The sequence below is a fragment of the Ammospiza caudacuta genome, chromosome 2 (genome assembly GCF_027887145.1).
Source record: "Ammospiza caudacuta isolate bAmmCau1 chromosome 2, bAmmCau1.pri, whole genome shotgun sequence".
NCBI classification, from domain to species: Eukaryota; Metazoa; Chordata; class Aves; order Passeriformes; family Passerellidae; genus Ammospiza; species Ammospiza caudacuta.
The window spans coordinates 53426860-53451237 of NC_080594.1; the positions used below are offsets into that span (position 1 = coordinate 53426860).

Consider the following 24378-nt stretch of genomic DNA (forward strand, 5'->3'; position numbering starts at 1 on the left):
CTATAAAATTTTCATGCTCAATTATTGTTTTGGCAGGATGACAGCGTTTGCCTGCAGATTGCCTGGCAATTCTCTATTGTTCATTACTCAATAAAATCTGAGAGGAATCTCTTGATAGATACGCCTCTAACCCAAAGGCCTCAAATTTGGTTTTTACTCTGCCAGATTTTCAAATTATATTGTAAACAGCAGGAATGTTAGAATATCTCAAAAAGGTCACTGAAATCTTTTACAACAGGGAGTCTTAGACTTTCTGACAAAAATACTACCAGCTGCTTAAAATAGGTTCTTCCTCATTTATGCCTCATGTTGTCTGGTATACTTCAACGCCATAAGAAAACTGATTATAAAATGAGATTGAGAGTCTGATTTCAACTCACAAGAGCAGAGAAATTCAGTGTTTATGCTATTACTATTCAGAGCTAAAACTGCTCAAACTTATTATCCATGCTGGCATTTCAGCTTTAAAATTATCTTCCAAAAAGCAATGAGAAGCCCATTTTGTTCAGCACTATGTGCTGAATGCACTATTAGTGTGATGGCTTGGTCACGCATAGCTTTAAGGGCAGCTTTGAATGTTAGAAGAATGGAAGCTTGACTGCCAACCTGGGAATCTGCACACAGAGATAATAACCAGCCTTTTTCAACTTTCTCTTTCCTCAAAGTGCACCACAGCCTGCAGCTCTCACGTGGTACACTGGCGTGCACCTTGCAGTAACACCATCACAGAGCAAAGGAAGGGCAGAGAACTGCCCACAGTGGTCAGCTGAGCTGTGAGGATTTCCAATGCACTGGAAAACTTGGAAGATGCTGGTTTGATAGCTCATAGAGTAGCAAAGCTGGAACTGGGGGCAGCAGTGGACACTATTGACTGTTTCTGATGAATCTTGGCATTTGGTACGATGGCTTTTTATGGCTCACTTTCAGCAAAACGTTTGAAACTGCTGAGTTACATCCAATTAAATGTCTGCAATCCGAAAACATAACCTGTACATAATACTTGTATTTCTAATATTATGAGGAGCTATTCCTTCTTAAGATCTAAGCTGTTTAAAAGCTCCCAACAAAAAGTCAAATAAACAAGTGTTGTCTTCTCAATAAAATAATTACAGAAGAAGTAGTTAGAGAGTAATAAACCCATTTATCTTTAAAGTGTGGAAATATCTGTGTCTATGCTTTTTTCTATAGGTCTCATCATTGTCCCTTGGTTTAGGCTAATGTAAAGTATTTTTTTCCCCATGAGTGCATCTATCTAACTGCTAGTTAATTTTCCAAACCCTCAGGTTTTAATAAAAGAGAAAAACCCCCAACCCAACCAAGTCTCTAACTTCTCAGCTTGAAAAAAATCCTCATAAATATATTAACATAGTAACTGTAGGTGTATCTGTGAGTCTACAGAGAGGCTGGAAGAGCAAGAGATAAGCTGTTCCCATTTTTAGCTGTGTAGGTGTTGGATGCCTGGTGACCATGACTGCAGCAACACCATTGCAAATTACTTCAGAGAAGAATGATTAGAAGCACCACAGAGCTATGGAATGACTATATCTCACTGTTTTTTTCTCACAAGAAAGGGGCAGGAACAGACATCTTTCTTGCATTTTTAATGGTCCTTCAATTTTGTGGTAAAGGGTAGAGGGGAAGAGATCTCAGTCTCCTATCTCTATCACTTTCCAGTTCCCAAACTGCAGCAAAGCATGTCTTCCATCATGCCAGACTGAAACAGGGGGATGTACAAATGTATGGGGAAGAAGGTATCTCCCCCACAGCAATCTCTCTCAGCAAGCAGCAGAGAACAGCAGTGGATCAAGTCTGCAATTAATTCTGTTCTCAGGCATCTGTGAGAGAGATCACTGGAGAATCCAAGTATTTCCTACTGATTTACCTTCAGACACAAAGGCTATTACATGGAGACAGAGAATATTCTGTTCCCCGTAGCCATAATAGCATGAGAAGCAACTTGCAGCAGGGGAGTTTTGGAAAAGCAATCTGACAGCTATTTCCAGAAACTACCTGGATCTGGCAAGAAGGGGGGCATAGTCTGGGATGGAGAGGTGGACTAGATGAAGTCTCTGTCACCCCTATTTATGGTGATTCTCAGAAACCTTTTCTGCATTCTTCCACCACAAACTCATTAATCCTTACAATGTACAGTATGATGTGGAACAGCATCTCCTAAAGCCATCTCTGCTACTTTGGCCACAGTTGCAGAAGGGGAAATAGAGTCTTGTCCAATTATCTTGATGTTGGTGTTGTGAAAGTTTCCATAACATGCAATGAAGCCTGCTTGGTTAAGGGCCAGATGCTCCTTTGTCCTGACTTGAAGAGGAAAGGAGCAGAACCAGCCTGAGCTGAGCACAGGGGAAAGAAGAGGGGAAAAATGTCTCTGCAATGTGGTTTTGCAAAACTGCCACAGAATTGCTGTGCCTTGAGTCCTGGGGGACAGGACTTGAGCAATGCAGTATGGTATATTCATCACAGAGTACCAAAAGCAAGATAAACAGCAAACACAGGACAGCTGGGAGGGCCAAAGCACTGATCAGTTGTAGCATCTGTATTACTGGGGGGTCTGGTCCCACTTCAGCTACTGGTGCCAAATAAGAGTACCAAGGGAATCACAGCAGCATGAAAACTGTGCCTGCTGCCAGAGAAAAGGGCTTGCTGAATTCTCTGCAATGAAGTTTCATGTTTTTTTGCTGGACTTAGACATAAGAGTTATTAGTGTGAGACTCAAATGTGACTCTTATTTATTCAGGGTGTGCTTGCACTACTGTTAGTTCTTAAAAAGCATCTGTTTCAAATCCATTGGATTTGGGTCTTCTCAAATTATGTGATGCTTTCTGTGATGTAGTGGGTGTCCTACTGCAGCATCTTCTGTAAGAGAAATTAACTCAGGATGCTGGCATTATAGATCTCATCACTTAATGCACCTGGACAAGCACACACCTCAACTGCTGCTATGCCAACAGTCAAAAATCATCTCATGCTTTTAAATTACCAGAAAAGAAACTTGGAGTGTTATTTACCTGCAAAGAGGTTCTACAAGGTCCTTGTCAAGAAAATCATGATCTTTCTTTACTGCAGCAATGTCAATGGGAAACTGGGAGTCTGTAAAAGGAGACACATTATTAAGATGACCACTTGCTACTGAAGTGAGAATATGTTATCTACATCTTAATTGCTTTGCATGTGCTTGCTCACTGAAATCTAGTATGACCAATTTCACTCAGCTCTGGCTCCCTTCCAGCTGTATCTGTGACTCTTTCTTACACCATTCTGTTTTTTTTTTCTGTTAAAGGTATAGCTGAATGTCCACTGCATTACAGTGACAGCAGAAGTATTTCATTTTGGCCTTAAAAATACTTAACTGTTAGCTGTTCATTTTAGCACCTTGCACAATGGATGAGATCAGGGAATTACCACCACACTTATTTTACATGAAGGTTTTCCCTTCTCATTACAGTGGCTTAATGAGTTATTTGCTAGACAGGCTTTGCCAAAGCCCCAGAAATGTTCTGTGCCTTTTGTTTTTAAAACAGATCCAAATAACAATGATTTCAGACAGAGGGTTACTCAAATAACAGACAAAAAACCCCCTCAAACTGAATTATAATCCCCAATATTAGCTAAAAAGCCAGAATAGTATGCTGGAAGCTGACATTTGCAATGAAAAGTGACACAGCTCTGTAACAGTGGGATGGGTTCCAGTGTTGTGGCTGCTCTCCAGACTGCTCTGCCATGCTTAGGTACCTCAGCAGGACACTGGGACACAGGAACTTCAGCCAGCATTTTCAGACAGTACTGCTCACACTGACATAATAGATGCCTGTGAAAAGCACCTTGTTTTTGGAGACATAGTCTGTCTAGAGCACATATTGACTGCATGGGAACTGTTGGAGCCCAGCACAGGTTGTTTTTTGGAGAGAACATCCTTTTGAGTTAAGCAGGCAGCAGGTGTTCCTTTCTCTGGAGGAGTCACTATGTGACATACTCTGAATACAAGGCAGACACAGAATACTGCTGGCTACCCAGGGACTGTGCTAGATTCATATTTGTGTCAGTTTTGGTCTGGCAGGCTTATTAGTCTTAGTTCCTTGCTGGATTTAACAGAGCCTGCCTGCCTCCTGTGGAGCCACCTGAGCATCTCTGAATGGTGCTCCTGTCCCCAGGCACCTGAGCAGCCCAACATGACCTGGGCCCTGATGGAGCTCAGCTGGCCACGGGGGTGTCCTCATCATCCCCCTCCCTGCCATCCTCAGCCCCACACGAGGGGAGGGGTGGTGTCCGAGCTGATTCCCTGCAGACTTGGCTCTGACCCATGAGGCTCCTTGGGCCTCGTTCCATGAGTGGATCTGTGCTGCCTCCAGACTCATGCTGACCCTGGAAGGTGTCCAGAGGTGTTTGGCAGAGCTGCCTTTTGGCTAATAAGCCCAAGTGGCCTGAGCTGGGTGTCTCTGGCAGGGAGAACATGCACTTCGGGAAAAACGAGGCTCAGCCACAGTTTCCCTCTCAGCACTGAGCTGGGAAGAGCAGGAAAAACTCAGCTCCAGTCCCCAAACTACTATGGAACACAGCAGCAGTGCAACCAAGCCCTGCCTTCGGGGACACTGCATCCCTGGGCACGAACTTAGCACCTAGGAAGGGGACACCACCATTTGCACTGAGGTAGCACTGAACTTTTCTTGTCAGCTTTTCTTACTTCGCAAATGTGAAGTGCAATTCAGATTATTCACTTTTGGTAACTCTGCAGAGTTTTCAGTCTTACTTTCAGCATGATTGAAATTTTCAATAATTTCTACTGTCTTTATTTCAGGCATGTTTCAGAAAATAAACTCACGTTTTTAGATATTTTGTAGTAATTTGTTTTAACCTTTGGGGTTTATACAAGCTATGTCCAACCCCTTTTTTTTTAAACTTCCCATGGTTACAAGGGTAAGAATCTTACTTTTCTTCATGCACTGGTATGACTCCAGCAGCTGAGGCTTTGTGAAGCATCCAGCCATGGCCATAACTCAGTCAAATGTGCAGTTGGCTGACTGCAAGCTCTCCTGGCGAGGGCCCAGTGCACTTTCAGAACCGCACAAAGAGGAGAAAGAGCAACTTACCCTCATAGAACTGAGCATATTGGGGGAATCCAGCTGCACGTAACCAGTCACACGCTTCCTTTGCTTCGATTTCTGAGCAAAAAGAGGAAAGAGAAAACAGTTCACACTCTGTTATTTTGAATTAGAAGCTCTTTCAATTACAAAGAACTAACAAAGAAATTTGATAGGATGTATTTGCTGTTACAGTACTGTCATCACTCTGAATCACACTTTATAGCATCAGAAGAGAGTCCCTCTGAGAAACCTGCCTGTCTCCACAGGACCCTGGGGTGCACAAAGCTCCTTGGTGGCTGGGACCAAGAGTTAACCATCTCCCTGCAGCAGAAGTTGTTTAGCCAGGTTTGTGGCTCTGTGATCTACCCTCCCCCAAGGGTAAGTTGCTGGCAAGAGGTGAAGGTGGAGCAGGGTGAAAATGGGGTGACAGGAAGCAGCACTGCGTTCTTTCCTGTTCTGATGTTTCTTGAGGAGCAGAATGCCACATGAAATCCATGGAAAGCACTGCCAGGAAAACCCCAGTGCAGGTGTCATGATACTGAAGGGACAATTGCAGGGGCACCTCTATTCTTACCAAGGGCTCCATGGGCTCACATTCTGGAAAGCAGTGTGCTGGCTCCAGCTCTGCCCAGCACCTGCACTGCCTGCATGTGCAGCTGCTCCTGGACCAACCGGGGGAACAGCTGAAAACAGGCTCATCCACACAAAGGTGGAGTTCAGAGGAAACCTGGGAAACATCTCTTTGTGCTGTCCAAACCTAGATCAGGATCTACCACCTGAACAGTTTTGGTTTACAGGATCAAAGTCAAAGCACATATCTGCACCTCTTACATTTGCAAAGCACGAAGAAACAGAGCGGGCAGGTGTTAAAGAAAGTAGACATTTTATGTTGCTTATTAATCAACCTGAATGAACCAGTCAAAGGTTTTGGCACATTTGTGGCTCTAAAGTCTAGACAGCCATAATACAAAACCCTAACTATAAAGCAAACAATGGAAGTGGAAGAAGATGATCAGGCTCAGTTGCTCTTCTGCATATTTTGCCTTGCATGTGAAAAAAGTTCCAGTTGTAAATCAGTTTTCTACTAAAATGCATTTTTTTAGGTAAGACATGCTGTTGTGAACTTTTGCCCATGAAATTCTGTTCAGATCACTCATTATACCCTTAATGACTTTACCCACTGAAGCTCACTATAAAATCTGCTTTGAATATAGTCTGCAGTGTGTGACCTGCACACCTTTCTGATCCCCTACAAAATGAATCACACCAGCAAATTTTGTAGCAGAAATCAAAATTCAGAATACAAGGTCTATGTATCAAAAGCTCAATATCCCAAAGACGATTAGACAGCCAGGAACAACTCCACAATGGTCACAATCATTAGCAGTGCTGAAAAGGATTTACCACCAGGTCTTCATTTGCTTTGACATTAGTTCATGTCAAGGCCAAAAAACGGAGTATGAAAGTACATTCAGTTCTTGACAGTGCACAAAAGAATAAGCAGCTCACATAAAACGTGGCTCTCACTACAGCACATCTGTGTGCTGAAAGCACATCTCTATTATGTTCCAGTTAGACTATTTCTATTAAATGCTTGAAAAAGTGACTAATCTTTCTTTTTTTTTTCTTTTGCTTAATTCAATCTCATGAAACACAGACAAATCAATCCCATTTCAAAATGTATTTTACAACTCAGAACAGCTGTACGTACACTCTAGCTTCATCTGGCCTGGAAACACAACTGACAGAGGCTGTGGGTGATGGAGAATGCTACCATTTAATGCTCTTATACGCTTATCATATTTCAGTGTTTTTTTTGCAGTTGGCTGCTCAGAGGAGCTTGCTGAGAAATATTCTTGCAGCCCAAACAAGATCTAAAAAATCTCAGGTTGCAATGGCTGAGTAATTATAGGGAATAAACAAGAAAGTAGATCTCACTCTTCTCTGAGGTTTTGGTTTTAGGTTTTTTGTGGTGTTTTTGGTTTGGTTTTTACTTCTTTTTTATGAGGTTGTTTGCAACACACTGTATTCAGTCAAATATAATTGACTGATTAACTTCTGCTTTCAAAACTTTGACTCTATATCCTCCATAAAGGCATTCCTGGGGAGTATTCTCATTTTCTGAATGGCTACCTCAGCCTTGAGTAGGATTTGCTAATCTTCCAGCCCACGGAGTTTCAAGACAAGTATCAGTTCCCAGTTCCCTCCCATATCTCTCTTTCTTGTCTTATCCAGAGAACAGCAGGAGGGCAGAAGTGCACCAGGCTACTGGCACAGCCCAAAACAGGACTTTGCTCATACAAGTGTGTTCCTGCTGGCCAAGGGCACCTGTTCCAGTCATTCCACTCTTGGTCCCTCCTACAGTTTAGGTGAAAAGGCACAACAAAGGATTCACTCCTCAGCAGACATCAAAGCTGATTTCTACTATTTTGCCCTGGGCATGTAATCCAAGTTATAGTTCAGAATGCAATATAAATGCTTTCATTACTGCAATGTTTGAACAATAATTTGACATGCTAAGTTTAACCTTCTCTTTTTGTGCTCATATCCTGATATTTGCTTTTTCTTACTTCATAGTGAAACATTAGTGAAGACTTCTTTGGGAAGAGATGTGCAGCACCAAAAAGACCTCAGTGGAGGTGTCAATGGAGGGTGGTAGAAATACTTTTAGCTGTGTTGTCCCAGTTCTGTTCCCATTTGCAGGCTAGTACGGGGGTTGGATCCTGCTTCCAGCACATGCACTGTCCTGGTGCAACATGGAAGGACTTGGAAACCCACATGTGTTCAGAGGTGGCACCAAGGCAGTTTAACAGCACAGAGAAGGGCTGTCATGGTGAAAAGGGTGATTTCAGAGAGGACATGGCTCAAGGCTGGCAGGAGGCACAGTTCCTCCAGCTCCTACCAGAAGCCTGTGAGCCACCACTGACCCACCATCAGCATCTCCCTTGGCAGGACCAAAAAGGCTGCTTGCCCCAGCACACCTGATGGTGGGTTTGTCCTTATGCACTACTGCTCTTTCTGCTCTGTGGCTGGAAAAAAAAAAATAAGCTAATTTGCCCACTGCTTTCCACCTGCTTGGGCATCAGTTAATAACAATCATTAATTATTAAGGCTAGATAATAATTCAGTCCCAAATATTGACAACTGTCAGTATGTCTCACAGGACTAGAATTCTAAGGAGGTTTTTTTTCAGTTTCTAGTTGAAGCTTGAAGAAAACAAATTTCTCTTTTCCATTTCATTTTTCTACTGGTAGTGAGTTATAATTCAGGGTAAAATGAGGAGAGAGGTTCAATCAGGAAATGTGACAAGTATTCAGAGCACAGCTGGGTCTTGGCTTTGAGTCTATCTTTAGTATTAAACAGGTTTGAGCTTGTCTCCCACAAACCGTGTGGGTGGCTCTGGCTGTTCTGGGGCAGAAATGGAGACAGTTGTTTGTCATCTCTCCTGCTCTTCCAACACTTTCTCTGATTCTTCCCAAACTGATTTGTTTCTGCCCAACACCAGACTAGCAGCCAGCTGCCTCTGAAGGGGACATCCTTGTCCTGCCTATCCAAAGCCAGCTGGCTGCTTCTCCTGCTTCCCTTTGTGCCACACTGGCTAACCCTTCAGAGACCCAGCTCAACCCCCTAAGCTGGTAGAAAACTAACCCTCCAAAAGTGGTGGGAATGGACTGCTGTTGGATTAGCAAACTGATTCAAATCCTCTAAGGGTTCTGTTGAATTTATGTTAGCTGTGTTTTAACAAGCTCAAGAAAGTCAAACCAATGGAACAGTCCTTCCCTCATGAAGGGGCACAGGAGAATTAAAAGGCCAAACAGTCTAAAAAGTTATTTGGTGAACAGCTCTCTCAGGAGAAACTCATGTTAATAAATTAATTTTCTGGCTTGGAAGCTTATCACCATCTAAAAATATCAATGCCTAGACCTAGTTACTATAGTCCTTTCCTTTTTCCTGTCTAGATATCATATTTCATTGTATTTCTGCCTTTTTCTTCGGTCTTCTGTTTTGGTGTTTCTCTCCTTTTTTAAAATTACATTTTTATTTAAAATGCAGATGTCCCTTTGCACAATGCAGCGAAAGATTTAGCAACTAGAATAAATAAGGTACATAATTACCCCATCTATTGTGTTTATGTCAACTTTATGTGATAACCTTTATTGTTCATCTTCTGTAACAAATCACTGTTAATGTTCACTTTAGTATTCCCCCTGTATTGCTTACCACTTAAATCTAATTTAGTATATTCAGACAAAATATCTAGGGATGTTAGAGAAAATGATTAATCAATTAATTGGAAAGAAGTTCATTTGACTGTGGAGCCACATCGGTGAGCAAGTGGTTAGTCTGGTTACGTCAACTTTTGGTCTTTGTCTTACTCTTTCCTGCAAGAGGAGGAAAACTGTTGGGATGAGTTTGTGCTGCATCTTCCAGAACAAAACTCTAGGCTACCTGGCATTCTAGGGTCAGTTTGGAGGCTCAGCTCAACCCAGAGTGGTAAAATGCCTTTTCCTCTCAGGAATTGCTGCAGAACTGTACAAAAGGAAAACCAGAGAATACTCCTGGGGAGGAAACACTGATGGAGTCTTAGACCTGAGGCATGCTCCAGGCAGCTGTAGGCACTCAGACAGCCCTGTCTCACAGGCCCTGCTACAACCCTTGTGTCCCATAAACCTGTCAAGCCACCAACCAGCAATGTCACCACTCTGAAGTCTCCCCAGAAGAGCGCTCATGAGGGAACATGAGTTCTTTGGAGAAGTTCCCTCAGGCTGAAGCTGCATGAGAACAGCTTTAGCAGGCTTCAGCTTCTTCTTGCAGCTCAGTCTGAGATACTGCAATGGATGCCATTACTCTCCTGGCTCTCTATCACAGTCTTTAGGATATTTATCTATGTTACTTTTCTTATTTCAAAGATGGCAAATTAAAGCACTTCAGAAGTACATAAACAAGTTAGAGGTGAGGTTGATGGGAATTGGATGCCTGACACTTATCTGGCCATAAAAATAGGGTTATCCCACTCCTCAGTTACCCTTAGAAATCTAGTCTGGACAATCCAAATTCCAAATTTTGGACATGTAAATGCATCACTCTACCATCCCACAGCTACAATGTACCACTAAAGGCTGATAGGTTTCCATTATGAGGCATTTGCAAAGCTTCTTCAGAGCTCTGAAATTAGAGTGTAAGGGTGCTAAATTGGAAAGAACGTGAATATATTTGTAAATAGGAGAAAGGATGACTTTTCAACTCACATAGGAAATTCATGGCAAAACAAGGGCTCACATGTGAGCAACCTGGTCTAGTGAAAGGTGTCCCTGCCTACCCACTGTAGGGGGCTTGTAACCTTAAGGTCCCTTCTAACCACCACCATTATATGATTTTATGATTCCATGATCTACAGCTTGCAAGGAGCAGGTTAATACCTTAATTGCTGTATTATCATCTCACTTCACTAGTGGAAGCACTTGGTATAGAGCATGGAAAAATTAAAAACTTGTCATATTCCCTAAGGAAAAATCTCCATGCAATTTAATAAGGACAGATACAATTTTCAATAACCTTTCATGCTTTTAGGTAGAGGTTTAATGGCTTACCCCATTCCTATCCACTCTGTAGGACTTTTCCAGAATAATTCCAATAATAACGCAACAGCAATTGTACCATGCAGCTGTAAAATTACCATTTATATTACAAATATCTAATAAATAAAATAAACCATAAGCATACAATGAATTTATATGTTTTACTGCACTATGGTGCACACGCATCAATAAATCCTGATAATAAGGTTTTCAAAAGTGGAATTTCATTGGAATTATTTTATATCATGCCATATAATTAGTGTTAGAGACAAGGTTATGTTTTGCAAGGAAGGGACAAATAAAACTGTCAAAGTGTTATTTTAATAGTCCTAAACCTTTCATGGAATATTGTGGTACTAGTAATATTATAATAAAATACGGACCTTTTAAACTACTGTGGCTGAATATAATTTAAATGTCAATAGAAAAAGTTCTTTCATGAGTAGTTCCTTTATGTGTAATTCTTTACCCTTGGTGAGTAATAGTCAAATGTGTCCATTCATGCTCTGACTTCTTAGAGAGGTCGAAAATGAGAAGCCTGATTATTTATGAACATGAAAAAAAATAAATCTTGTATGCTGAGAGATTTAAAGAGTGTGACTGTTTACCTTGGAGAGTAGATGAATAAGGAAGGGTTATGCTAAAATGGTATAAAATCAGGGGTAATACAAAAATAGGAAATTGGGAACTACTGTTCACTCTACACACAGCACAAAAGCAGGGAGATTAATAAAAAAGATGGAATAAAAAAGAAGGAAGGCAATCTGAACTGACATTGCCACATGACACTGGTATCAGGAGATGAGTTGGAGTTGGAACTTTATCTAACTACACACTGCTACCACCACAGATTTGGAGAATTCTCCAGAAAGGAATAAATGAAACCAAGCTAAAGGCAGTGTTATGAAAAGGCTTTTTCCTGGTTAGATGATCAGCTTATCCAGCTTTTCCTTCTGAGCTACTGACACTTCTCTTACTCATACATAGTCTGGGACTGTATAAAATGTTTCTTTCAATGACCACAACAATTGTTTTGTTCTCTGCTACAACCAAATTCTGTACAGGCCATCTGGGAGACTTCTCATCAGCCTTCTATCTTCAGCAAGGCTGCACTTCCCAAGAAAAAACAGGTGTGTTATTCCAGCAAGTACTTAGGAAGCTACATCTCCCTTCAGTGAAAGCATTATGCTGAATTCCTTTCCCAAATTAATGGGATACTGGTAAAACTAGTAGATCTGAGATTTATACCAGGTTCATCAAGCACAGAACTTTTCAGGTCTGGGAACAGTGTCTGTATTTGAATTTTTTACATCTAGGTATCATCAGAGCTAGGGGTACAAGGCAATGAGTTTCCTCATGCAAATAATGCGAAGGCGGCTGTGCAAACAGCAACAGGGAAATCAGCGTTTGCAGTGCAGGAGAGACCTTTGTGCAATGTGCTACACTCCACACGCTCTTAGGCTGAGAGGTGACTTGCAGGGACCACCGAAGCAGCCGGCACACCAAGACAGCAGGCATGCAGGGACACACTGAAGAACTTAGGAGCAGGAATTGTCCTGAGGGACTCCTACTTCAGAGCAATTAGCCACTCTATCAGGCAGCCATTACTGTTCCTGAAAGTCTATCATAAAATTGACTCCCTGGGGAATTCTCCCATTATATAGACTTCCAAGGGAACTCCTGGTAACGGGTGTACAGCACAATCAGGCATCTGAACATAAGAATGCAATGAGATTTCAGCACCAAGTGGTTTAAACATTTGTTTCAGACATAGCATCAATAATACTGCAAAGATGTTTAACAGACCCAACCAATGCTGAAAATCCCATCCATGTGATATGGTTCAGTAATGTGAGAAAAAAAAAGAGATTCAGGTCTTCATTTGAGTGTCTTCTTGAGATTTTTGGTTGCTCCTCATCATCATCATAATTCCTATTTACTGCAGGTTTCCTTTTCTCCTTTCCTTTCCACGTCTTCCACTATGAAGCCACTTTAACTTTCTGTCATTCATTTCTCTGACATCTTTGCTACCCACTGTCCCACATGTCCACTCAGTTTATTCAACTTTACTTCATGCTAGTTTGTTTCCCATTTTTTCTCATCATCCTTACAAATTCCTGAAACAGGATTTTAAATCCCTCCTAACCCAAAAAATCTCTCTCTATCTTCAAGCATCACTTCGAAGCCACTTTTCTTAGCTTACAATTGATTTGTACAATGCAGCACTTTGTGATGACACTAATAAAACAATAGCTTGCAACCCACATCTCATTTTGAGGCCCTTTAAACAGTTATAAAAACTGAAGAGAAAGTTATATATAGGGATCACTTCATCCCTGGGTGAAATGCAGCTGCATTAGGATGAAATGTGGCAGCTGCACAAAAGAATGCTGCAGCAGTTTACGACAAGAAACAAAGAGAATACTTTACCCAGCTGAAACCACTAACAGGATTTATGAGTTAGAATAAATTTGCATTATATATATATATATATATATATATATATATATATATATATATCTCAAGAGCTGACACAAGGACATCAGGCTCTCCTCCCTTTAGTCCTAAGAAAAATACTCTGGTATTGCTAATGGACAAAAGTGATTAAGAACTTGGTTCCCTTCACATCCTCCTCCTTCTCCATTAGGATTTATATTCTTTTTCTTGCCTTCTGACAGCCCCCATGTGTCTTGGCTTCCTATAGACTTGGAGGACTGGATACCACCCACCCATTTTTCAGTACAACACTGCCCATCCCACCTATTTGGCCTGTCATTCGAAAGCTGAGAACTGCTGACTTGAGAATTAACAGAGCTCTTATACATGAGCACTGTATGCCCACTGAAAAATGTGTTGGGATAATGGTCTGGAAAATGTGAGTCTTTAGGGACTCTAATATAAAGTATATAGTATTTTTAATGTGGAAGAAACACTATCTAATAGATAGAGAAGAGGTAACAATCTCATCCCTTGGGATCAACTTCAAAACTTCTGGTGACTCCTAGAGTCACTATGAGTTAAATTTTGAAAGCAGACTCTTCTTTTACAAGTTTCTGGCTTTGGATTCCCGAGCTAAGAGATCTAGGCAGTGTCTAAACTTCCATGTATTATGGACCAAACGGTGGCCTGAAGATTGGAACAGCTGCTGAGCTCACACTGAAAAGGGAAATACTGTGTCCAGCTGGTATTTAGAAAACTTCTTGCTCCCTGGATGTGTTATAGAGATTTTTGCAATGTGCCATTCCTAGTCCAATACCTCCAGACATCACTAATAAGTAGTCAGTGAAACTGCAGCTATATGTATCTATTCATGCTGTATATGTCTGTTATATATTCTTGTCATGTATCTTCTACTGAATCGCTATTGTTGAGGAGTGAAAAGCCAAAAGACTACAAAGCAGCTTTGCAGAAATCAGCCTGGGTGCCTGGTGGGCACCAAGAGAACACGAAGCAGCCGTGTGCCCTTCTGCCAAGGAAGGCAGGCAGCACCCTGGGCTGCACAAGGAGGGGTGACAGCAGGGGAAGGGAGGTGATTCTTCCCCTCTTCTGACCACTGTGAGGCCACATCTGGTGCACTGCATCCAGTTATGGGCTCCTCAGTAAAATACAGATTCACTGGAGTGAGTCCAGCACAGGGCTACAAAGATGGTGAAGGGCCTGGAGCATGTGAGAGATGAAGAAAGGCTTGAGAGAGCTGTGACTGCTCAGCATGGGAAAGAGAAGCCTCGGTGGAACCTCATCTGTAAGGATAAATATCTGAAGGGAGGGTGCAAAGAGGGCAGAGCCAGGATGTTCTCAGTGGTGCCCAGTGACAGGCAATGGGCACACACTGACACACAGAAGAAGGCTCTGTAAATCATGAAAGACTTATTTCCTGTAAGGGTAACTAAGCACTGGTACATGTTCCTCAGGGAGCTGGTGGAGGCTTCATCCTTGGAGATATTCAAAAGCCACCTGGACACAGTTGGCTACAGACGGCCTTGCTTGAGCAATTGGGTTGGACAAGATGACCTCCAGATGTGCTTTCCTACCTCAACCATTCAGTGAGTCTGACTATTTCAAGAAGTATGCAAAAATAACCCTGAACTGACACAATAGTAAGGAGGAAGATATCTCCACCAGCAACATCATACTTTCCTTAGCAAAGAATTTCAGATGAAGACTCACTGTAAGCTCCTCTACACCTCTTTTCATCTTGAGGAAAACTAGCAATATTGATTTTTGAATCCAGAAAGTCACTGGAAGGGCAAGAACAATGCCAAGGAGAGGAACAGCCAATAGGAAGTATATATATTTCAATTCCAACTGTGCCACTACTGGAAACTTGCCATAACTTCATATTTGGAATTATAAGTGTTATTATCTTTGTAGCTGGACCAACTCTTTTATTGGATTGCTAATACTTTAATCACTAGAGCAGTAAATTCTTCAATCTGTACACAAGGTATGTTTCTTCACTGCACATAAAGTGCCCATGGTGTTTTGTCTGGTGCTCTGCCCTTGAGATCTGGTTTGAATTTGGATGCAGCAGATGGACCCCACTACATGTAGCTTGCAGCCACACTCTGTCCTTAAAAGGTTTTGAAAAATGTCATCTCTTGCAAGGCAAGGGGAGACTTCCAGACAGCCTGAACTCAAGCAGCATACAAGATGTCTCTGGAGTGCCCTGACATTCAGAGGGCTCCCAAGAGGATGTAGTGCTGGTCTGACCATTAGTTTTGACTCTCGTGTGTATTCATAACTCCAATTAAATGCAAAGATTTAATGTCCCTGGAAATCAGGGTTTTCAAGCTCAGTATCCTAAACTAGAGGTCAAGTTTCAGGCTTTAATGCCTTGCTTAGATTTTCCACAGTACCCAACGTGGTTTGCATGTGTGCAATACTGAAGTTAATTGGTCAGACAGTAATTGGAGCTCGGCAGATGAAAGGCACTATGGAATGCAGAGAATGCTTCATGTTATAATTTGAATGAAAATATAAACAATACCCCAAAAGACAGATGTTGTCATCATAAACTTTCTCTCTGAATTATGCAGATAAGTAGAACAAAATGTAATTCCTTATCAACATATTAATTACTCTTTGATTAGGCCCTTCATGTTCTGGAGATGTTCAAATTACATACAGGCAATCAGATATACATCAGAGAAACTCTACCCATCTGAGGTGGTCTTCATGCTGTGAATTTATATTAAACACTGAACATTAATATTAAAGTAACTCCCCTTGGAGATAATACTTTGATGTATTAATAAAAAAGACTTCGCAGTTCTTCTTTATCATGAATTAAGATTAAAACACTTTCTTTTGCAGTTCTGTGTGAGATGAGTAATTTGAGCAGAGTTCAAATATTCCAAACTGAGGTCCAAATCCATGTCTGCAATGCAGAGTGCTGAGCTCTCACCTGGTGTTATCAGTGTTATCTGCTGTTATCAGCCGATTAACACTACAAGCAGATCTGTTTTTAGATCCCACTGTTTCCTTATTACCTCTTTTCATGCAAGGGCCTACAGAGAAAGATGTCCTGTGTATTACTTCCAAAAAAGAACCCCAAACAGCAGATGGTGACTTATTCACACATTGTGTAAGAAACTGTCATCTACTTAAAATCCAGGAGCAGGAGGGCTGACGTTATCCTGAAAGCACAGACAAGACCTGTACCTACAAACCCAGCTGTCTTTTTCTGATTCACAACCACACCACTATTGTTGCCATTGAAGTATATCAACATTATTAACATCTTATCATGCCTCAAGACTGTAGTGAAAATTCATTTACAAAATGAAGGGTAACTTTATTTGTGGATAGCTACTGTTTTATTATGATTATTTGTGAGAGGATCAAACACCCATATCTGTTTATTGCTTTATTCCAGCTGCTATTTTCTGTAAGAACATTACTAAAAAAAGCTACCATGATGTCTTTTATGACTCTATGAGGAAATGAAAAATCAGTAAATTAATCCTCCGTGCAAATCATTATTTTCTTTTATTGGACATTTTGAACTTGGAATACCTTCCTTTTTGGAGCTGGATTGATCCTGTGGCAGTGCCAGATGTGATGTGGAAAGCTGGCTCTGCCATGAGCAGGGGTTGGGCCAGATGACCTCCATTGTTTGATGGTTCAACTAACTTTTTAAATTATTTCAGTGACGAAAGAAATAACATATGCTTATGGGAAGATGTTATTGTGAACTAAATTTTACCCTTTGCTTTGACTATGCAGTGCCGTAAGAACAGTGGAGTAACACCAGTGGGTGTTTCAGCGTGATCTAGTCCAGAGCCACTAATTACATGGCTGTGTGCTGATCTTTGTAGAGTCATGAGAAAAAACAAAGAGATTAAAGGAAACAATTACTCACCTACTAAAAAAAGAACATCTTTCCTCACTCTGTTTTCACAAAAGCACCCATTTTTACGAAAGTGCCTTTCAAACAATTTTCTCTAACATGTAAACAGTACTAACGTGGGAAAGTCAAATTAAGGTTCTTTTTTAGAGAACAGTGGAGCTACTGCTCAGACAGCTGTTCAGTTTCCATCATCCATCAGTAATGGAAATTTTATTTAATTTTACTGAATAGATACAGATTACTTTCAATATCCAGGGCCAGAGTTTTAAGGATATTTAAATTTCTAAACTGCTAGGATGCAGATTTTCAAAGATGTTCAAAGCATTTAACTCTCATTTACCTCTTCAAGCACACTGGATTATGATTTACCCAGTCCTGTCTTCTCCTACCAGGTGGCTGCAGACATTTTTGCGTACTCCACACATACACATCTAAATGTTTTTTGAACAACCAAAGGGATGATACAGAAGCAGCAGTATTACCAACGAACTCAAATGTTTTGGACATGTGAACTAACAAACTCCCATGATTTTTCTTCACACAAATAATTAGATTTTTTTTTTGTTCATTCCCCTTTACAACGAAAGCTGCAGTCCATATGGTTGCAGAGCAATACACAGAAAACAGGCTAAAACAATTTTTACATGATAGCTGTTCACAAACATTTATTCATTCATACTGGAGGAAAGAAGGAACAGACAACTTGGCTATGATGGTACAGTTATTATTTTTAGCCTTTTGGCTGGAGCCCTTAGTTTCCTTTCCATACGTTTTTAAATAGAAGGCTGTGGGGGTTTTACGTGCTCCTCCAAGAAGAGAACAGATTTTTAATGTAGCAAAAAATACTGATTTTCCATTCTGCAGCTCACCTAGGCCTGTTTCCATCTAATAAGCCATTGTACAAAATAACTGTTTCCTATAACAGGAAATTCTGCTATGGCAGAAGTAACACTGGGTCTCCATAGTACTGACACTTCTCATTTCCTTAGCCCTGTTACAATGCAGAGCCAACAGGAGCCAGATTCGTAGGAACCCTGTAATTACTTGACAATAATCATTGCCAGCAATGAAGCAGAGTTAGCAAAGAGATAATTAGCACACCACCCAGGACTAACAACTCTCTACACTTTTCCCCTCTTATTTTTAGCAACAAGCAGGAAAGACATAAATTGCTCTTTTATCAAATAGCATGAAAGAGCTTAGATAAGTTAGATGTTTGCAGTTATCACTTTATAAAGCCAGACCCTGGCCTTCAGCTATGTTCCATATATTAGCCTGGAAGGAGACAACAGGGAGGCTGGAGACCTACCAGTGCTTGCTCCCTGCCGGTGCCAGAGTGTGGATCTGTGGAGTACCTGTCAGGAGACACCAAAGTGACCAAAGAAGGACAAGCCTCCTATTTTCATCTCAGTGTCTCTTGTTGGGTAACAGGAGGGAATACAGAAGGGTTGGCTCTGCAAATGTCAGTGAAATACAGAGCCTGTCACTTTTTAACTTGCTGGATGAATTTCAACTATTTCTTAATCTTCCCATAGTTAATGGGAAGTCACTTGGATAGTGTCAGTTGCCATCTCATGGATGGAGTCCCTTTGCTCTGACTGCTGGAGAGCACATTCCCACTCGTCTGAATCATGACTGGCCTGACTGTGGGCAAAGATGGTTTGGTCTCTAGACAGTTCTAGCAGCTAGATATTTGGAAAGTAAATGACTAATCCCTTGCCCAGCTAGACTTTCGGTGGGAAATGAGACACATCACTTAACGCTTACACTTCAGTTTAAAAATGGAAAAATTATTATTCCCTCCTAAAGAAGCAAAATTGTTAGACTAAATATGCTGAAGCGTGTATTATGCTAAAAATATGGTCCAAATCCATAAGGGCCACATAGAATACCTTGCATGAGCTTGTCTTCTTTTACCACTTTAACAAACCAGTGGCCTCTTAAACTGGAGATTTTTTTTTGTATTCTGCCCACAGACAGAAACAAAACACTTGCTTTTCCAGCAGATATTACCCAGAGTCAGAAGTTGCCTTAAGCCATGATTCTGTATCAATTAGAGAGCATTCATCAGGAGATCAATGAATATAAATCCATGCTATAATTTAAGGTCAGTCTAGTCCAAGAGAGAGGCCAGCAAAGGAAAAATAAACAAATAAAGACCGTGGGTTTTTATAAAAAGCTGAGAAGAGTGCTGAAGTGCATACTTGAAATATTTCCTCTAAACTCCACAGTGTGGCTGGCACACCACGGGTTCAACACTTGATGCCTGTTCCACGTGTGCTACGTGGATGCACCAAGCCTGCACACACACACTTGCCAAGCAGAGTGACAGAAGTAATGTGACTATTTCTGAAAAATGAAGTGTTTATGGCTTGCTCAGTTTCAGAGTATGTTTCATAATCTTCAACACTCACAACGTGCCACTCATGGGCTTGCAACATATTCCTTCTGAACAGAAGCTGCTTTGTGCTCATCACTGAAGAAGCATGTGCTGTGCAAGTGCCATACTGTATTTGGCAGTAGCTGTTAGAAGTAAATTTACAGAGGATTAAGGAGATGGAAGGCAGCATGCCTCACTCTGTAATTCTGCAAAGCATTAAAACACCCTGTTTAAAGAAGAGATGAGAGATGGCTGCTATTCAAAATCTTGGGGCCTGAGGTTTGCTTTGTTTTGACCCAATTTGCATTCGGTCCTGGAGAAGTCTCTGAACAACAACAGCTGCCCTTGCCCTGAATGAGAGCATGAGGACACATCCCTCCTTTGGAAGTCACCTTGAGTGCAAGGTGGGAGCTGTCCCCAGGGGCCCAGAGCCACTCAGATCTGCTCCACAGGGAAGCTCCTGCCAGCTGCTATGCTGCCCCTGGGATCAGCCCTTCCCCATCTCCAGATGTGCTCCATGAAGTACAGGATTCCAGGGCTGCCCTGGGTTTCTCGAGGCTGGGAGAATGAAAGTATGTGCTGAGGACAGGAGACATTTTTGGCTGTCCAGAGCTACAATAATGACATACAGATATGCAGATAAACACAAAGATTGAAATTTGGTTGTGTATGCTTTGAAGGAAACCTTTTTTTTCAAGCGTATTCTTCTAGACTTGACCTTGGTCTGCACTTTTGAGAATCTGACATTTCTTGATGGTTTATTTCACTTTCAGATTTTGGCAGGTTCTAGCCTTAGATATGCCAGAAGTATGATGAGATAAGTTATTCTCCAGACAGAAACAGAAGCAGAAAGCAGGCAGCTGCCTACGAAAGATGGACTCTCCTACAGATTTTACCATAAAAAAAAATGCCCCGTTCAATTTTTGAAAGGAGAAGACAAAATCTGAATATGAAATCTCAGCTAAAATGGCACTTAAAGACAGCTAATAACCGCCTTTGAGACCACATGTTGCTCTGAAACCATTGGTTGAAACTGAAGACATGATTAAGGTATTTTGATTTAGGAGATGGGCTATGTTTGGCAGGGAGTGTTGGGGTTTTAAAGTTTCTCATTATGTTTTTCCTGATGCTTTGCCTTTTGCAGTGGTTTTTCACACTGTAATGGTAGTTAGAAACCCATTAGCCACAGTATTCTGTGGCCATGGCATTAGGCTCTGAAAGCTTACTTATTGCTAAGGAATAGCACTGATGTACTGAAAATTACAGTTCTGTATTTTCTGGTACAGCTTCATCTTTAAGGACAAACAATAACCCAAAAAAATCAGCTTGGAAGCCACTGCTTAACCTGCACTGGAGGATGTGCAGGGAAGGCAACACTGGCAAAAGTTGAAAATTATAATTGTGATGCTTCACTGGCTGACGCTGATTTTGGGAAGAGAGCTGGGGCTTTCATTAATTTTTCCATAACTCCAAGCCAAAGCCAGTCTGAGGTTGCTAAAAGTAGCCTCAAAATTGAGACTACAAAGCTCCTATTTCTTAGATGTATTTCAAAGAATTTCCTTCATTCATTGTTTACCAATGTGGCCTTTCCTCATTGGGGTAGAAAAACATAATGAATGCTTATCACCTGCAAGCTCAAATCCCACTGGAAAGCTCTTTTTCAGGAAAATGTTATTGTGGTGAGGACTTTTAGGGAGTGTTGAAGTTTTAAAGTTTCTCATGATGTTTAGTATTTTTCTTCTAAATGAACAGGAAAAAACTCATCTGGCTCTCATTTGAATTCTCAATAGACTTTAGAGAGGAAATTCCAACCAGAGTTGTATTCCTACACCTAAAATCTACATGGGAATGAAGCAGCATGCTTGTTCCAAACCAACAGCAGCCAGAAGAAGCAGAGCTGGCTCAGTGGCACACACACATGTTCCACACAGTAATGGCCTCAGAAGAGGGGCTGGTTTTATAAAACAGCCTTCAATAGGACATGTCAGAACTTTAATATTTAGATGACCTGCCTTCCATCATGCTTATCAACATTCATGGGGATTTTTGGAGATAAAGAATGGAAATCATCTCACCTATCTGCAACTGCATTGGAACTATTAATCCTAGGTGCTACTGAAGGCTAGGGAGAGAAGGAAGTACTTCCTTTAAAATATTTCTCTTAATGTGTGAAAGAGGTGAAATGGCTTGTGCACAGAAAGAGCTCATTCTTCTCTATGGTCTACACAGAAAATATGGGATGTACAGGCAGATAAAGCAAAAGACATTTCCAGTGTGATGGAATATCCACTAATGTATGGCGTGACTTAAGGTCCCTAATTTCACTTATTTGCACCTGATAGTCACCATTTGCAGTGGTGGTGTAGTGATCTGTATCCATGTTTGCAATGGGATTTGAGATTTATGTCGGAACATTCCTGTGTAGGTGCTCTGTGTTTACCACAAACAGCATGTATTTCCCACACAAAGCATATCATAGGATTAGCTACCTGACCTCAAAATCCACTAATCTGAAACATAAACAACCAAGTAAGCACTTACGTTGTTCACCCCCTAATCACCACAATGCCTCATTGATGAACAATTCACCTGCTGGATTTCATAAATATCTCTATGTATATATTCCATACATGTGTAAGTATACATGTGTTATATGTATATCTCACTAGAATTAAGCTCCAATTATCAAGATTCCCCCACTGCAGTTGATACAATACATTCTTGGTACCCAGGTTTTCTTAATTGTTTTGTAAGACAAAGTATCTGAAGCTTATAAACAACTCCCTGCACTTTAAACTTTTAGACTTTGCCAGAAAAAAATGCTTTTCTTTCCCTAAATATGTGGGCAGCCTCTGGACAAAGACATTAGCTCAAAGCACAGGGCTGGTTCCAAGTTAAAATCAGGTTGAGGGCAGGCCTTCCCAGACAGCAAGGTAGGCATCTACACTTTCCAGCTCCCTCAGAGCCCTGTTCCTAGTTCTCCCCAGACATAATAAGGGAGCTGATTGCTCAGTGCACAACAGGGACTAATGTGAGAATGTGATCCTGGCAGAGCCTCAGTAGAAGATTCTTGTAATTGATGTGAAGACAATATAACTGATTTGTAGACACATCACTCTGCACCATGCCTGCTGTATCAGCTTCCCACAACTGTTGCTGATTGCCTTCTTCCCCAAGCATTTTCTTCTCTCTCAGTTTTGAAACTCTGGGAAGAAAAAGCAATTTGTTTGTGCCATGCCTATTTGGCATGCTGCGCTGCACTCTTACACAAATAAACAGGGAACACGATGTAACACCACAGCAGCAGATTTAACTAAGATCCAATTGTGCTTGGTGCCATCTGAATATGGGAAGAATGTTCCCTTAAATGAAAAATCTTCAACAGAAAAACAAGTTCACCCTTCACAAGTATGTACCATAACATGGGACAATACACCATCTTTGACTTATGATTTCATCAGAGAGAAATTGGCTTGTTGGAGCATTTCTCCTCCAATAAGCAGCATTGCTCTCTATTGTTCCTCTGCACAGATCTGGATTTGGGGTGTCTTTTAGAGACAGTATGAAGTCAGTCTTTGCTAGAAAGTGGTAGCCTGTTCAAAATCACCTCTCAAATAAGTTACCTTTGGCTGAACCACCAGTGTTTCAATGCTGGAGGCTACTGGCTCTTGATTTATATTATGAGATTGTAAGCAACTAGAACAAATAGTTTATATTTCGAGGTGCGATTTATGAATTTGACTGACTTTTACTGAGTTCCTCACACCAAGAGCTCAGTGACAGCCTGAGTAAATGCTCTGACTTGAAACACAAATCATCTAAAAAATTAATGATGAGTTATTTTCTCAAAAGTCTTAGGACAAACACATTTCCAGGGCCTCTGAAGAGGAAATACCTCAGGGAGAATATGGTTATTAGGTGACACTGAGCAAATGCTTAAGCAGGAGTGATTGAAGCAGACTGTGTACCCTAAGAATTTAATGAGCAGCTTGAAGGAGTTGATGGCCTGCGGCACAGCCTCAGGTCATTAAATCTCAAATGGTTATTAATCCCTAGGAAATGCTTTCTGTCAAGGTCATTAGTGCTATTATACAGTGGAAATTGAGGGTGTATCAAGAAATTAGCATATAACCTGTTTGCAGGAAAAATGTTCTCAGAGAGCATGGGCAGGTCATTTCCAGGAGGATGCTGCAGTGTCCACAAGCCACCTGGCTTGGCTGAACTTCCATGTACCTCTCTGCACCACTTCTAAGCTGAGCTGCTCTTTTGCAGAGTTTACAGGAACTTTACCATGCACTGAGCACTTGAATTAGCAGTTTGGCATAACTCCAAGGGTTAACATTAGCTGAAATCCCTCCTACTTAGCATATGATTTTAGGTTGGAGTCCTGCCCTACTGTTGTTTCTTCGAATAAATCCAGGAAATCTGATTCATTTGATGTGTACACTAGCAACCATAGCATTTCACCAAAGGCCGAAACTGTAAAGGTGTTGGATCACTGTCCTTTTCTCAGAATTTCCTAGGATAAAGGAAACTTCACTGCCTTCAAGCAGAAATACCTGAAACCAGAACAAATATATCAATTGGCACTTGTGGGCTTAAGGCCAAGACACTGATCAGCAGGCAGGGAAGGGCAGGAGGTGGTGAGATCCCAGTCTGGGGTTTCCCTCTTGGATCGCATCTCTGCATGGGGCACCTTGTGAACAAAGCCTCAGTTTTACAGCCACTGCTATCACCTTCCCATATAAGCATGGAAAGTGCTGGTGCACAGATCCTGTGACTTTTTATAAACAGAGTCTACAGTTCAGGTAGTTATTTGATCAATTTTATGTAGCTAAAACAATGGTTGAGTGTCAGATTTACTGATTTTTTTTTCCCAGATTCTGATGCTGGTCTGTGATTTGATTCTGGCAAACCAAATCCTATTATTCTGTTAAACTATCTTTGTGAATCAGACACTGAAATTATATCTAC

The 24378-nt window shown here is 41.2% G+C and overlaps 1 protein-coding gene across 4 annotated transcripts in view; it reads right to left on the reverse strand.

Moving 5' to 3' along the window:
- Positions 1 to 24378, reverse strand: part of STARD13 (StAR related lipid transfer domain containing 13) — a 285136-nt gene that overhangs the window by 31931 nt on the left and 228827 nt on the right. For all 4 annotated transcript variants that reach the window (XM_058800467.1, XM_058800466.1, XM_058800468.1 and 1 more), the window contains 2 exons: positions 5103 to 5174; positions 3024 to 3105 (listed from right to left, as the gene is read on the reverse strand). In XM_058800467.1, coding sequence (XP_058656450.1) covers positions 3024 to 3105; positions 5103 to 5174 — 154 coding nt within the window. The remainder of the gene's footprint in view (positions 1 to 3023; positions 3106 to 5102; positions 5175 to 24378) is intronic.